The 17,361-nt window shown below is 30.8% G+C and overlaps 1 protein-coding gene across 2 annotated transcripts in view; it reads right to left on the bottom strand.

The window, feature by feature from the left end:
- The window catches only part of LOC106788497 (ADAMTS-like protein 1), a 196,918-nt gene that overhangs the window by 60,236 nt on the left and 119,321 nt on the right, over nt 1-17,361 (bottom strand). For both annotated transcript variants that reach the window (XM_014751795.1, XM_014751794.1), the window contains exon 2: nt 16,477-16,599. In XM_014751795.1, the coding sequence (XP_014607281.1) occupies nt 16,477-16,599 (123 nt within the window). The remainder of the gene's footprint in view (nt 1-16,476; nt 16,600-17,361) is intronic.

Genomic DNA, 17,361 nt, shown 5'->3' with positions numbered 1-17,361 from the left:
AATAATAAATTATTATGATAAGAGAAGTAACGAACGTTCTTTGATACTTGTACTTTTCGTTCATTTCTTTTGCGAAAGAAATAAATCAAATAGAAAATCGATAAGCATTTGATTTATATTCGTGAAATTATCTATTTTTTTTTATAACACTCTTTTTAACACCTTAATAGTCGATTAGTACAAAATAGGAAGAAGAAGAAATTATTGTAAAAATAAAGATCGGAAAATATTCCATCGAACTGTGCTTTTCACTTATTCTCGTAGAAGGAGTAACGTTATCACACATTTTCTTATATACAGAATTGTAGTAGAATGTCCAGTACACATGTAAAAAAGGAGAGAGAAAGAGAAAGAAAGAAAGAAAGAAAGAAAAAATAGATTGAATACCAACACGACTACCTAAAGGCAGACACACAGGCACACATATACACAAGTATAAGAATCCATACTCAGAGGGTTGGAGAAATCTTCTAAAGTACAAGTATATATACATATATATATATATATATATATATATATAAGTGAAATCGAGATGTACGTTTGTGAGTGAGAGAGTAAGAAAGAGAGAGAGAAAGATAGAGAGAGTGTGTAACGGGCCAGCTATTCCCAATTCCCACCCAATCTAAAATCAATCTTAGTTCGTTCTCTTAGACGGCACACGAAAGTGGGATTGCAAGTTGTGAGGATGATGTGAGAGAGAAATACGAAAGGATGAAAGAGAGAAAGAGAAAGAGAGAGAGAGAGAGAATAAGAGCACGTAGTAGTAGGGGTGCTTCGGTGGCCCGATCACTTTTAAGCGGCCTTACGAGTCTGCATTATTCAAACTCCAGCGAAGCGCTTTCGACGGTTCTCTCACCTTCTCTCTCTCCCTCTCTCTCTCTCTTTTTCTCCGTTTCTTAACTTTCTCTCTCTTTCTGTTAAAGGGTGAGACTCTTGGTGCGCTCCTTTCATGCTTCTTCTCACTAATTCTCGATGCTTCCCTCTCTCGAACGTCTTCGAAGTCGAGGTCTTGCCAATCCAGAAGGGAGAGGGGGTGAGAAAAGGGTAGTAGTTTGAGGGTTCACGAAATCGAGCGAATCGAGGTTGCCGATGCGTGTCAATCACCCTCTCTCATTCTTTCATCTAATTCTACTTCTCTTCTCCTTACTTTCTATCTATCTTTATTTCGTTCTACCATTTCTCTTTCTTTCTTTTCTTATTTGGAAACATAACATTGGATAATGAACGTGTCTCGCTGCATTCCGAAGAGTTATTTCGCGTAACTCGCGAAACACGATGGATGAGGATTAAAGAAAGAAACAAAAAAAGTAAGAAAGAGAACAAGAAAGATTCGAGATATCGAAACGCAAGAAATCATGGGACTGTAATACTATTCGATATACGATTTACTATAATTGCCAAATTTTCTCAGTAATTTTCTGAGACATTTTTTTGTCTCCTTCTAATTTCCCTTTCCCCCTCTCTCTCTCTCACTCTTTTCATGGGTTTTTTAAAATCCGAGCGATGACTATTCCAAATCACATACCGTCCCGTTTCCCGGATGCGTATGATTTTAATCGTTCATAGAACGATTCTCGTTGTGAACCTGAAGTAACATTTATCTGGTCTCATTCTCTCTCTCTCTCTCTTTCGGAGATGACGATAAACGAGCATCGAGGCAGATTAAAGGGAGCACGTAATAGGATTAGAAAGACACAGAGAGAGAGAGAAAGTTAGAGAATGGGAGGGGCAGGGGGAAGGGGAGTATTAGGACGTCTCGAGCGACGGGATAAGAAATAAGCTGTGGAAATAAATCTTTCGGTATTTCACTTGGAATCTCTGAAACGTCTGGACCACTCGACGAAGGGCGTTATTTGATAACACTAATATAACTTCAAGCCCTTTTTCTTTCCTTTCCATTTTTTTCTCTCTCTCTCTCTCTCTCTATTTTTTTCTTATTATATTATATTTCTGTCTTTTTCCTAGTTCTTTTTTTTTAATTTTTGATTTGAACCCATTCTGAACAATACTCATCCTCATCCCCCACGTCAATACAACAACCATCATCAACTCTAACACAGAAAGCCGATCGTCAGTAAAGATTTCTCTTTATCTTTTTCTTTCTTTTTTCTTAAGTTTTTYTTTTTTTTTTTTTTTTTTCTTTCTTTCTTAAGAGATGCAAATTAAAAACGGGCAAAGCTCCCGAGAAGAGAAAGAGAAAGAGAAAGAGAAAGAGAGAGAAAAGAAGAACGCGCCTTTTTCGTAGATAATAACTTCCTTAAAGGAACTTCCTTCTTTATCGAGTCGGCTCGGCATACAATTACTTTTAATCGTCGACCCCGAATCGGATTTTGAAAATCCCGCCTTTGTTATCCTAAATTAACGACCACCATTGTCGCACGATTATAAATTACAAAAGAAAATATATTTCTTTCTCTTTCCACATTCGTTTTATATCGATTCAAATACAAAGTTTTCAATTTGAAAAAGATAATCATCGATAATAATATACACTTCATTCCATAAGCTTTACTCATTGCGTTTCGATTTTTCAAACGACACAAAAAAAGATGATGATCTGTCAAAAGAAGAAGAAAAAAAAAATGAAAAAAAAAAAAAAAAGTAACACCATTGGGCCGGAAAGATGATCGGACTTTTAAACGTGATCCTTGAACATTTGCATTATTCAAATGTTTTCCCTTACCCTTCCTTCCTTCCTTCCTTTCATCACATACCAACCATACTTATTACACAACCATAAGATTCTTTCATTCTTCTGTGTGTCGATGTCAATTTGTTTCCCTTCTACGGTTCCTTCTTTCGATGTTGAATCCCCCTCCCCTTTCACAATCCTAAACTTACCCTCGCATTTCATTCTCCCAAACCTTTGCCCTTTTTCCTTTTTTACTTTCTTCCCTTTTTCTTCTATAGTTTGGACAACCAAAATGTTGGCACCACCACGTTCTATGTCAGGAAAAGGAGCATTAGACTCCCAAATTATTGACAACGACAGTCGAAGGTGAGAAATCGTCTACCCCTAAGACCCCGCCAACCCCCACTCCTCCTCGATCCCTCTTTTTTCCTTTTTTCTTTTCTATCTTTTTCTATCTTAGTTTTATTTTACCGGTACTAATGGAAACCCCTGGACCGGCACACTCTGGAATGGTTTGAAGATACCGATCTTAGACGAGACTATTCCACCCTCTTTCTTTCTTTCTTTCTTTCTTTCTTTCTCACGTTCTTTCTGTTTTTTCTTTTTCTTCTCTTTCTATCTGTCGCGACGTCTGGTTAAACGCATTTCAAATGATCATCTTTTCAGGCTTACCTTTTTTTGGAAAATCTTATTGTTAGATTTAGAATAGCACTAATGTTTAATGTCACATCCTTGTTACTTTCTTCGATATGATTATTTTATCGAGCTGTTTCTCTTTTTTTTTTTTTTTCTTTATAGAACGACAAGGATGAATGCTAAATTACTTTCTCGGAGAAATTATTAATACTGTCAATATGAAATTATTATAAAATTTATAATTATTTACAGCGATCTTTGTTTAATATATTTTCTTTTGTAATCAAAAATAAAATAATAGCGTGTCGTATTATATTTACTTGAGAAAGTATTTTTTATTTTTTGTAAACAAAAATTTTTTAACACGAACACGAATATTTCGTTGAATTTATAAATAAAACAGGTGCACACAGTCGTGTCAACATTATTTTCGAGTTACGATTATTTATTTTAATACAAAAATACTGTGATCAACTAATTGATAATATTATTAATTAAAAATTAACGAAACAATGATAATATAAATTTTATCTAGATTAAAGTCGAACGTACTATAACTTTTTTCATTTTATATAATACAATAATAATGTAAAATGATTATATCTTTAATCGTACTTAAATTTCATTCGCCAATATCCAATTTTAGTTTCAACGAAAGAGAGAAAAATTCTACTGACACGAGAAAGGGGAATAATGTTGAAAAAGAAAATAGAGGATGTAGTGGAAAGGGGAATGAGGTAACGCAAAATAAAAACGGGGGGTATTAAAAGGGAAAAGATTAAGAAAAGAAAATGTAAAAAAAAAGAAGAAAAAAGTAAAGCATCGTTTGTTTTTATCGACGAGTTTCTTTCAAAGGCTGCCACAGGGTAGACAATACCGGAAGAACTCGTTATTGTAGCTTTAATAAAGGGTAGTAAAAGTAGGGCGATTCGCGGAACCGCATAAATTATAGTTTCTATGTAACTCCAATGAGAAGAGGACTTGTGTGTCCATTTTCTTTCTTCGTTTATCTTTTTTTTTCTTTCATTTTTCTTTTTTAAACCTTTTCTATCCTTCTTACTTACTCTCTCATTCTCTCTAATTTACATTTTCTTTTTCTTTTTTCTTCTCTATCTTTCTTCCCTTTTAGTTTCTCGTATCTTCTTTTTCATTTTCCGAGATTATACGTGTAGGAACTATAGAAAAGTCAGGAAAACAATTGTAAAGGTACAATGGCTCTTCGATATACATACATACGTACTTTCGAGCCAACTCTATTCACCCTCTTCGTTCGTCTTTTTCCAGTTTTTCCTTTTTAACCTTTCACGTATCCTCTCGCGAGCTTTGTTGTTTTTTTTTCTTTTTTCGTTCCTTTTTTATTATTTTTCTTTTTTTTTTTTTTTTTTTTTTTTTTTTTTTTTTCCTTTTATTCAACGGAATTACAACTCGACGTAATCCGACGAGAACAAAAGGGCCTTGCACCCGCGAGTATCATTCTTGTCAAAATTGTCCTCGAATCTGATACACTATCTCATTACTTTTTACGTGCTACTTATTTACTAAACGTTCTCGTTATTCGATAAGAAAAAATTATCCTAATTCTCGATAATATTGAAATATAATCACCACTCCTATCTCCTCCTATCGATCGAAATATTCATTTTACACCGTCAAATGTAATTGGCAAAGTTTTTCGTAAAAAAAAAAAGAAGATCGATGAAAATTAAATAGCCGAGCGTTTTTATTTTCTTTTTCTTTTTTTGTAACGACAAAATCATACAAATAAATTACACGAATTATTATTACAGCTCTTGCGCGTTTCGTCGTGGCTCGAAATTTTGTTTCGATCGATCCACGTTAATAACGTTTTCTGTACCGATAACAATTATTTATGCACGATTGCGTTAAAGTAAATAAACAAATATTTCGAACAAATAACAAATAAAAATAATATCGCTTGATGTTTAAAATGTGTAATTTATGATATCTCGTATTAAACAAAAATTAAATTCCATATAATTAACCCCCGATTTCGTATTTCATTTTTACGGTTAAGTATTATAATGAAATAAAGAAGAACGAAGGAAAGAAATGTAAAATATCCGACTCGTATTTCTTTATATCTCTTTCTCTTTTTATCATTTAACACACAGTGTGTTTAATTAATCCCCCGTATAAACGTAATTGTTAAACCAGTCTCTTATTACTTAATTATACATTTTTTCATTTTTTACATTCAAACACCGTACAATTGTTAAAAAAAGATAGAATATATATATTAAAAAATCTCATGTTAACTCTATTAACAAAATTGTCTAATAAAATATCAAATTATCACCTTAACAAAAAAAGAAAAAAAAAAAAAAAAGAAAATAAAGTACACAAAAAACACTTACATTAAACCCATACGATAAAAATTATTCGCGTTTAATCGGAAAACGTTTTGGTCGTTTTCCTATTCAATAATGTTGTTCATTTCCATTTAAATACAAATTTTCATTAGATCCTTACGACTTTGCGAGAGTAAAAAAAGGGGGATAGGGGGGATTGATGAGAAAAGGGTGAGGAAGGTGGTGTTGTTCAGTCAAGCGTACGTTTAATACGAAATGATTCCTCACTGAAAGGGTTTATGGGGTGATAAAATGAAAGGGGATCTTTCCCCTCTTTCCCTCTGCCCACAACTTTCTCCTCCTCCTCCTCCTCCTCCTTCTCCTTTACACCAATCCCTAAGCTTATCTTTCTCATTGGGTTTTGTTCCTGATATCGAATCGATTCCGATACTGTTAACATTGGGATTACACTTGATATCTATGATTATTTTTGCAATTTTCTTTTTATTTGCCCCTTCCCCTCCGTAATAGCTTAATTTAGTATCGCGTTAAATCGTTCGCTCGTTCGTTCGTTCGTTCGTGCAGTTTTTTGTCATTTTCGTTTTTACGTGTAATTGGTATTGGTGTTTATTTGTCGTTATTCGTATTCGAAACAGACGTTCGAAAAAGTCGTTTGAAATGTTCACGTATCAACGCATCTTTTTTCGGTTTGATTTTATGGATGAACATTGTTATTGAAAGGGTTGATATTAATTAATTAATCGGATTTTTTTTCTTTTTTTTTTTTTTACATAATTCGCGTGAGTTAGTTCGAAAGTAAAAGTTCGTTGGTAAATTAATTGGAAATGTTCATATTTAATTTCTCTCGAGTTGGTACGATTATTTTTTTTATTTACCTTGATATATTAATTATACGAAAAAAATTAATGAAAAATAAAAATGAGGAGGGAAATAAATAAAAAAAAAAAAAAATAGTGGGAATTTTCTGTTAATTAAATTTGATATCCTGTTTTTTTAACGAAGTAACGTGTTCTAATTTTTGTAAACAATTTTTTAATTACTATTGAATATTTTTTCCAGAAATGAGAAAGAGAGAGAGAGAGAGAGAGAGAAGTAAGGAAAAAAGACAAAAAGAAAGAAGAAAAGACAAAGGAATCGATTGGTGTGAGTTAATTCGTTGGAAACACGTGCGATAAAGGGGATGGTACGGTAAAGTTGAATTCACGTTGAAAGTTGAAAGGTTGGAAGAGTAGAAATCATCTCGTGAACGTGGCATGGGAGTTATTACACGTCAGTCACATTACCCGTTCTAAATTGCGAAACTTTTGTAAGACACAACGATTCTCGTTTGATTACGTAAACCATCCCTTACTTTCATGCTACTACTCAATTAGGATCTCCTATTATTACTACTTCATGTTTCTCTATTTTTTTCTTCTTCTTTTTATTACTTACAAAAACATTGGTTTCTCATCATTTTTTTCTCGTACCCCGATAAAATACGATACAATTATTTTTCATTTTTGTAAAATAAATGATTATGTAATATATAAAAAAATCGAATGTTATATTATTGATGATATCGATCATATAAAAATTACGCTTATGATATATTTTTCAATAATGTATTAACCGAATAAATTTTCTATAACATTTGCATACAAGAAAGTAGAAATTTTTTCGAAGAAAGAAATTTACGATTGTAGTAGAAAAAAGAAGACAATTTTTGTCAGGGAGTTTGAAACGAAGTTTTTACGCCGAGTCTTATATTCACGAAAGTAAACTACCAACCACTGACTCTGCAAATAAAAAAAGAAGAAAAAAGAAAAAGAAATGTAAGAAAGAGATAAACATCTTGAATAACAAAAAGTGGCTAGTTTTTTCTTGGGCATTAGAGAGAGAGAGAAAGAGAAAGTATATTCATTTCGATAACAACGCTGTATTTTGCGATAGCCGAAAAGGTAAACGAAGCAAGCTTGGGTTGAGCTTTTCAATCGTGTTAAATTAACAAACGTAGAAAGAGAGAGAAAGAGAGAGATATATATATATACGGTACGAGCAATTGACGCTCGTATCTGGGCTAGAATTTCAATTATTCCATCCGTTAGTGGATCCTCCAATTGGTAAAATTATCGAATGCTCGATGTATATAAATGAGAAAGAGATAGATTGATTGGTAGATGGATAAAGTGGGATAGAAAATAAAAGAACCACGTAGTATACATACTAAATATATATATATGTGTACGTGTGTGTGGGTGTGTGCGCGAGTGGGTGAGGTATGTATGTGGGTTATACGTTTGAGCTTTTCGTGTTAGCGGAAATAATTAAACGAACGAATCGCAATTAACGGAAATATTTGAAAAGCCAAGATTTTTATCTCGATTTTAAATGAAAAACAAAAAGAGAAAGAGAAACAGTAAAGAGAGAGAGAGAGAGAGAGAGATGTTGTACATTGGCGTGCGTAACGAATAACGTTCACGACTCGTCGAAACTTTCGCTAGTCGGATGAAAATTATTCAAGAATTTAGCGCGATAATGCAATAACGTAGAGCTTGCAACCTTCGAAAATTAGCGACATGAATTATGAATGAGAAGCAAGTTCTTCTTGCCTGTTCATCTTCTTTAATGTTTCTTCCCGTCTTATCAGAGAGTTCTGCCTAAGCGTGGGAGACCAAGGAGAACACGACGGGGCACTTGTCAAATATTCCGCGCTTTTGGTATATTATACATTTTTATGGTTGTTGTTCAACGGAACGAGTTAAGTTATTTTAAGGGCTGTTGGATCTTTGTGGAAACGCGAGATAAAAAAGGGTAAGAAGAGGGGGAAGACAAAAATTCGTCGGACTTGCTGACGTCGTTAAAAACGACTTTCAGAAAAGTATTGTAATAAAAGATAAACAATAAGAAGAACAAATTTATCGTTTTTTTTTTCTCTTTTTTAACGATGAAAATTATGTGGATCAAATTTAATGTTGATTGTGAAATTAATAGGCAGGTAATAAATCCTTAATGGGTCGATAATTGACGAAGTAATCGTATTGTGGTTGATCGGCTATTTAATTGAGAGTAAAATTTATAGACAGGTATATATACAGGTATATACCTATTTGCGTATATATATATAATATATATATGTTACCGTCAAAGCCGGAAATCAGTCATTGCTAGTAATTCATCGGAATGATTTTGTCTACGCGTAGAACACCATATCAAGTTATAAATTTAGCATGTAAACTTCCAAAAATGTCAGAGAATGCAATGCTGTAAATTGTACAACTTTGCTATTTCTTTGAAAAGTTTTGGTAAATTTTTTTTTATACTAAAAGTGAATAGATTTTAATGAAACTTATATTAAATTAAAGTACACTCTTTTGTCTACGCGTAGAATATCTTTTTGGATTATAAATTAATTTGCAAAGGTTTAGAAAATGTCCAAGAATGCAATGCTGTAAATTTTTTCTACTTTGCCATTTCTTTAAAATGTTTTGGCAAATATTTTTTATGTTCGATGCCTAAGAAAAACTGGAAGTATTTTTCATTTTCCAACTTCGTCTGAAGGCTCTTTGCATTTATAGTAATTCCGAGGAATTACTAGCAATAACTGATTTCCGGCTTTGACGGTAATGTATTATATATAATATACATAAACACATGTATGTTCGATATGAAATATCGTGTTTAATGTAAATGCATTTAATAGTTAATTAAACGTTCTCAATAAGCGTACGATTTCGATCGACTCTTTCTATGTACTTTCAAACATCCCTTTTTGATCTCTTTGTGTGTGTGTATGTGTGTGCGCCCGCACGCGCGTAGCATGTGAGTTATTAATTATCTTCTTTTCGTCGAATGAAAGGTGAAAATAACATTTTCTACTTTCTTTTCCCTTCTTTTTTCTTTTTCTTTCTGTTTCTTTTTGTTATTAATTAAATACGTATGATAACAAAGCGTAATAAAGGATCGTCGAAGCGGACGATTACGTTGAATGAGCTTTTTAAATAATAGAATTTCTAAGAATTTAATTATTCTTTACTCAAATACCCTTGATCCCTAAGGTCGATATTAATTTTCGGATATATACAGTTGTACTGAAAAATTCAATGCGAACTTCTCTGATATACATACGTAGACATGTATATACTTAGCTATGTTATTTCTTATCTCAATATGCATGACAAACTTTTGTAAACGAAAAATGATTTTCTAAAGTACACGTAACATTTTCCATCTCTGTTCTTATATTTAAGTTTGTATACTCGATTACGTACAAACTTGTCTAACTTATTTTTTTTCAAATTATTTAATTATATGTTATTGTAATATTAAAAAAAAAAAAAGAAAAAAACACTTTACTAATTCACTATTAAAATGAATTCAAATAACGCTTAAATATATACATCTCATTATACACTTTTTCCGATCGTGTTACCGAATATGTCGGTAATGAGATTAATTATTTTTGTTATAAATAAGTTAGCTATTTCCAGCAGCTCGTAAAACGTTCGTTTTTGTTTTTTTTTTTTATTATTATTGATAATCGATACTCTCGAAGTGGTAATAATTAACAATAATTATATTATCCAAAATATAATAATTAATAATTATAAAGAAGCATTATATATATATCAAAGAATAACGAGTTTAACAAAATTAATGAATATTTTCTCTAGATGGGAATGAACGTCGCTATTTTACCAAGCTTGGTAAAGTGATATACCTTTGAAATTGAACACCCGTTAAATACAATTAGCCAATTACACCGGTGCACGATAGTCCCGTGAGTGCTTCGTCGGCCGTTTTCGCCCTTCTGTTCCTCTGTTCTTTGGGAGTGCCACTGGAAGTCTCGACGTCGTTTCAACCCCCATACTGTTATCAACCCCTCCAACTTACCCATCACCTCCGTCCAACAACCCCTTCCCTTCTAAAGTACTTTTGCGCGTTGCTTCGCACGGTTCACGGCACGAAAGAAGAGATACGGATGTGCATTGTAACGGCACGTGCGGTCAAGTGAGTCTAAGTAAGATTTTACGGTGAACCCTTTTTCGACGTGTAACTATATTAATAACTATAATACTTCTTCTTCTTCTTCTTCTTGTTCATTTTATTAGGACTTTGTTCTATTATAATAGCTTTTTTCTTATTGCTATATCTAAGAGCGATTTATTATTATATTATAACTATAATATAATACTTGATACATTTATTTACATTTTTATTTTTTTCCATTTTATTTCTATATATTTACTTTTATACACATCACTTTTGAATGTTTTTGAAACGTTTATAAATGGCGCTCGTATAAATATTATAAGAGTTAATACGAATTTCAAATTTTCTTCAATATTTTATCGTCGAAGCAAATTATTTGAATATGTAATATTTAATTACTCATATTACCGATTATCAAGATAAATTTACGTTATTGTTAAATACTTATGAAAAGATTTCAATTTAGAGAGAAAGAGAGAGAGAGATAAATTTTGTGTTCAAAATAATAATATTATAATTTCATTAGACGGAATACGTTATCACCAAAAATGCTGATTAAGTTTCGAAAGATAATCGATCGAAACGGACAAAAAAGAAGAGATATAGGTTAATCTAAGAATAAATTCGTTGGATGCCAAGTTTTAATATCTAAATAGTATATTTTCTAGTGACGTATTAAGAACTTTCCACGATGAAGTTTTATCTTCTCGAGATATTTCAGTATATCATCTCTCTCTTCTTACGTTACATGTATGTATAAAATAAACTCTTCGTATTTAAATAGACAGAAGTGAAAGGATACAGGAATGCACATCGTGAATATGTAACACATACACACATACACATACACACGTACACATAAATACAAACGTAATTGTATATACGAAACGTGTGCAAACGACGGACACAATTTTATTTCGCAGTGACGAAGATTCATGATTCAAACTTCTGAGTAAGATCCTGTTCGAATAAGAAAAATAAAACAAAAGAAAAAGAATGTTTATGATCGTGTTTCGACATTTTTTAAATTAAGTGAAAAGAAAAATCAATAGTTTCTTTTAAGTTTCTTTTAATTTCTTTTAAAAATATTATAAAAGAAAAATATCCTTATATGGTCAGACACATTTTTATTTTTTAAAGGAAAGTCATATAAACAATATTTTAATAAAAGAATTTACATAGAGGACAAAGTGCCAGTCTGACGGTGAATTTCGAAGAGGAGTATTTATTGAAATTGTATTGAAGTGTGTTAGTTTTTAATAAAATCATGGATGTTACTTGAATTTTATTTAAATGCATTTCATTTGATTATACAGTATTCAAACTTTTCTCTTTATTCTCGATAATTATTGTAAGGTTTCCTAGATGTAACTCTTAAGGTGGGGCCTAAGAGTGAGGTTTCTTAAAAAATTTTTTCGGTTAGATCATTTTTTTTTCATTTCAATTTAATTCGGATGTGGACATCTTCAGGATGCACACATCCCTCGTGGGTCTTCAGAAGCGATTATCTCCTCGTGGTTAGACCCGGGCAATGGTATTTTACTTTCAGTACAATGTTTAACATATTTTTATATGTTATACATTCCATTGCAAGTAAAATCTAGCTAAAGACCGCTTACCATAAACATTATAATTGTAATTAGTTTCTTTTATCTTCCTAATAAATATCATATTCTTTTATTCCTTTCCGTGATTCCTTCTATCCATTTAATATACAGAAACTAATTACTTTATAATGTTTTTTAATAACTTTTATGTATTTACAGATATCAGGGAGTAGTCCAAAATTATTGAAATTTAAGTTACGATTTATAGAAGAGATCGCATTCGATTCATTCATTGCATTTTTACAGTCCTAGAATAATATTTTTTTGTTTGCAGGTTTCTTTTTTAAATCATTGCTGCATAGATAATAGGCTCTTTCTTTCTAAAGAATCTTTCTTAAAGAAATTTATATATTTATTTATATATTAAGTTATACGATTTTTACGTAATTTTAGAATATATATGCATTTTCAATTTTATAATAAATAAAATATAATTTTTCTATATTATGTTATGTGAATTTTAAAATTTTTGATTATAATTTCTTAATGTTTTCATAGAATTACAAATTTTGTTAAATTAAAAGTATAGACGAACAAAAATTTGAGCAAGTCAATATAGTAGAAAGTAAGCTAAAGATACATATGAAGTTTTAACGTAGACCGAGAAGAATTAATTTAGAAGGCAAATATTTGAGTAGAATATTTCGAAGAAAAATGTGATCAAATGGATTTGATAAGAATAAAGTTTTTCCTTAAGGAAGAAAATGACATCTCTAGTTGTTCACCGAATCACGTTCTTATATTCTTTCGTTTTCTTCAACCAGACTTTACCGTGCATACTTATATAGATATACATACACGCACGCATACATAAATGTGCAAGAGAACTTCCTTTTCGCGAAAATTGTTTTTCGTCTTTCTCTTTTTTTCCAATCCTTTCTTTATTTCTTTCTTTCTTCCTTTTATTCTATTTCAACGGATACCGATCACGAAAGAAAGTTCGCGGTTGTAGTATAGTACCGTCGACTTATTCGAAGGCAAAGAAATTTTTTTCAACGAACGAACGAAGAAAAAGAGACAAGACATCGATCTACTAGACAAATGATATTTCGATTTTACGAGATATCTTTTCTACGAGATATTCTTTTCCTTTACCTCGTCACAAAGTTGCATCCCTTTTCTTTTGTGGTAGATATATATAAATATATATATATATATATATATATATATATTTGTCAAATTTGACGCTGTTAAAGAAACTTCAAAAATGTTACGAAAATAGAGAAAGAGAGAGAAATAGAGAAAGGAAGAAAAGTTGAAGTAATTTTAAGTAAGTAGCTTACAACTTTTATTTTCTTTATTAAATTTTCTTCTTGATGAAATGTGAAAATAAAATAGAAAATTATGACGTTCGGTATTATAAACGTTGTTTCTCATACATTACAAATTTTTAATATTTTCCAACATATTAGATTTTGTCCTATACATAAAATATTAGAAATATTTTTAATCAAATTATTATTATTACAAAACTTTCAAATATTTATAGCAAATACTATTATCAAACAGACTATAAATTCTGAATAATATTAGAAAGAAAAAATTATTCAACGTAATGAAAACAAATTTGATAAACTCAAATATACTATTGAATTCAAAGAAAAAAGAGAAAAGAAAAAAAAGAATAGAAACGATACTTTATTAAAAAAAATTAAATACATCAACTCTGTAAACTATCGTAAATACGAATCAAATGATTTCAAGGAGAATTAAGTGAATAAAAATTCGAGTAAAGCAAAGCGTTTAGTTAGAAATATCATCGAAATGAAAGTGATGAAAATTAAAAAATACGTTGTATCAGTACAACATCGTGTCTTCTTTTTCATCTCTCTTTCTATCTTACTCTCACAAATGGACATTCGATGTTGGTATGAAGTACGATTACGTACGGTATTGCATTAAAGTTTCATGTTTACTGATGCATACGTTCTCGTCGAATAAAAGAGCGTTTCACGGTGATGCAGTTTTCTAAACCTATTGAGTTTTCTAAGTACGAAAGAAGAGAGCCAAAAAATAAAAATGAAAAAAAACAAAAAGAGAGAAAGAAAGAGAGAGACATATATATATATATATATATTATGATACAATATTGTCAAGAAAATTCGTACGATTTTGATGATTCTCGAAATAAATACATCCATGAATTACGACACGAATGATATATAACATTCCTACTATCCTCATCTCCCCATATATTCGCGAATGATATTCATTAATATTACACGTTATTATACGAAATTGCTTTTCCAACCATAATGGGATTCTTTCGATTTATTCGTACGATTATTATCATATTGTAACACTTTAAAAGTAAGTTTCTACGATCGAACGAGAAATTGAACGTTCATTTTTTAAATTGATTATAAAAATAAGAAGAAGAAGAAAAATAAAATAAGAAGATGACGATAGAATTGAAGGTCCATTAATAACCATGTGAGTAAAGTTGAGTTCAATGCCCACACGAACTTGGAAAAAATGGCAAAACTCATGAATAGAGGGACGCTTATACGTCCTATGGTTTCGCGAAACCCAATCGGTGAAACAATGCAACCGTAACTTATACCTCTTAAAACACATACATACACATATATTGATAATTCATATATATATAGTATATATGTGTACGTTTATCAATAAAAACTCTGACGCTCGATTAAAACAGAAACTTTTGTTCTATCTTGAAATTATTATTATTATTATTATTATTATATTTTTATTTTTCTATTTCTATGTAAAGAAGATAATGTATGTGTGTATTTAAAATACGAGTATGTGTATTATAAAAAATTGCGAGGAATAGTGACAGATAAAATATCTCTTTCGTATTTTACTTTATTCAAAGAAATATGTTAAACTTGTTTGCGAAGTATCGTTTAAACGACTACGCGGAAACTAAATTTTAAGTAGAAACGTTTTAAACGTTGCTTTTTTCTTTTTTCGAAATGTAGTAAAAGAAAATGTAAATGGGAGAAATGTATATGGGAAATACACAACGACACTTGTTATACATGCATATATATATACATAATACATAAAAGAGTAGGATAAAAAATAGAAAAAAAAAAATAGAAAAAAAATGAGGACAACTTGGTAAACGTCATTCGAGAATTAGTTGGAGTTAAATGGTAGTGAAAAATTACACGATTGCAACTTAAGAGTTTTGGGTTGCACATTTTTAAATAAATTGTTAGCAATTCGTGGTGGTAATATAAACTATAAATGGTTATTATTTTCTATTAAAATATTTCTTGGTATACGTATTAACACAAAAAAAAACATCAATAATATTCATATAAACAAAATTTAATTTAATAATACTTAATTACTTATATTGCCTAACAAATATTCGTATAAACACACGTTGACTATTTAATTAATTAAAAATACTAATAAAATAAATGGATTTTTAACGTAATTAATGTATTGTAACGTAAATAATATTATAAAACAAAAAAAGTTCAAATCCTTTACCACTTACGTACGTGAACCGACCAAGAAAATAAAAAAGAAAAATTGAAAAAAAAAATAAAAATAAAAATAGAATAAAAAAGTAGGAAAGAAGTAGAAATAAGAAGCGTGTCGAAAAGACTTGGTAAAACTCGCGTTAAGCCAGCGGAAAAATAAAAGCTCTCGTTTTCGCGACAACTTGATGGTTGCTGCCAACTCTCTCTCTCTCTCTCTCTCTCTCTCTTTCTCCTATTCTTTCGTTTCGTTTACTTTCTTTCATTTATTTCTTTCCTTGCCATTTTTTTCTTTTTTTTTTTTTTTTGTATTCTTCTTCCCATTTTCCACCCCTTTTATCCTCCTTCTTATTTCGCTCTTTTGGGTATTTTCTTTTCTTTCCCCGTTCTTTTCTTTTCTTTTCTTTTCTTTTCTTGGTGGGTGTATATAACGATTTCTGACGACCCGTTTCAGTCCGAGTAACGTGAATAAGGGTGTTTATTTTTTTCCGCGAGCGGTTCGGTTCGACACTTCTTTCTTTTACATACTTGGAAAAATTTGTATTTGTTGCATAGAGAAGGAAACACGCGAAAACTACCGTGCTATTTTATTTTTTTTGCCTTTATTTCTTTCTTTCTTACTTTATCGCATAGCTGACACTTGTAAATACAAGAAGAAAAAATTCGTAATTTGACCTGTAAATTCTAAAGAAAATTCATGCCTTGGTTAGAAGCTTTTTTATTTTACTTTTAAAAAAATTGTCTATATCTCATCGAGAAGAAGATTTTCTATTTAATGCTAGAATTATAGAATCATGTAAGGAAACGTTAAAGAATCGTGTAAAAAAAAAAAATCATACCTGATCAACGGTGTCTACTATGTCGAGATTGTTCGCAACGTTTGCGATTTCTGAAACGTCCTCGATCGCTGAATGATCCTCGATCGTACTGTTATCACTCACTGCTACCCCCAATAGACATATCTGTAATCAGAAAATCAATATCTAACATTAGTATATTTTATTAAAAAAAAAAAACAAAAAATTAAAAAGAAAAAATTGAATTGTTTTCACATAATTGTGTCGATAATTATGACAGTGGACTAAGTTAAAAAAAAAAATATGAAAAAATGAATATTTTCGTGATTTATTTTACATAATATTTATACCATTTATATCATAAAAAACTTAAACGCAGCAGACACACACACGCGCACGGATATATGATGTATTTGACAAAAAGAAAGAAAGAAAAAAAAGAAATGGAAAAAAGAAGAAAACATTTCGAGCATTTAGCTTGTCATAAAAGAAAGTAAGAACATAATTCGTAGGAGCCCAGGTAACAACCCACACACACACCTCTAAACGTTATGATCGAGTGCGTAAAAATAATGGCTAATTCTGGTCCGAAACGTGACAAGCTTGGCTATAAAGTACCCACGAGATATCGTTGTTGAGTATCTCATCTTTCTTTTTCTTTCTTTCTTTCTTCCATTAGAAACAAAAGAGAGAAAAAAAAAGGAAACACTCTTGGTTAAAGAAACGAGCCGACGTTATTCGAAAGCGTTTAAAAAAGTATATTTTATTTCTTTTTTTCGAGGATTGGCATGGGTGAATATTTAAAAGTGCGTATATGTATGTTCTTGCGGTCACGGGTGATCGTTTTAGGATAAAAGAAAAGAGTGAATGAGAGTAAGAGAGATGAAATGAGGAGAAGAATGACGTGAGGAATGGAGAAAGAAGAGA

Source organism: Polistes canadensis, unplaced genomic scaffold (assembly GCF_001313835.1).
Source record: "Polistes canadensis isolate GaletaPanama2010 unplaced genomic scaffold, ASM131383v1 scaffold_141, whole genome shotgun sequence".
NCBI classification, from domain to species: domain Eukaryota; kingdom Metazoa; phylum Arthropoda; class Insecta; order Hymenoptera; family Vespidae; genus Polistes; species Polistes canadensis.
Note: the sequence above shows the minus strand (reverse complement) of the source record. Positions and strands in the feature narration are given on the sequence as shown.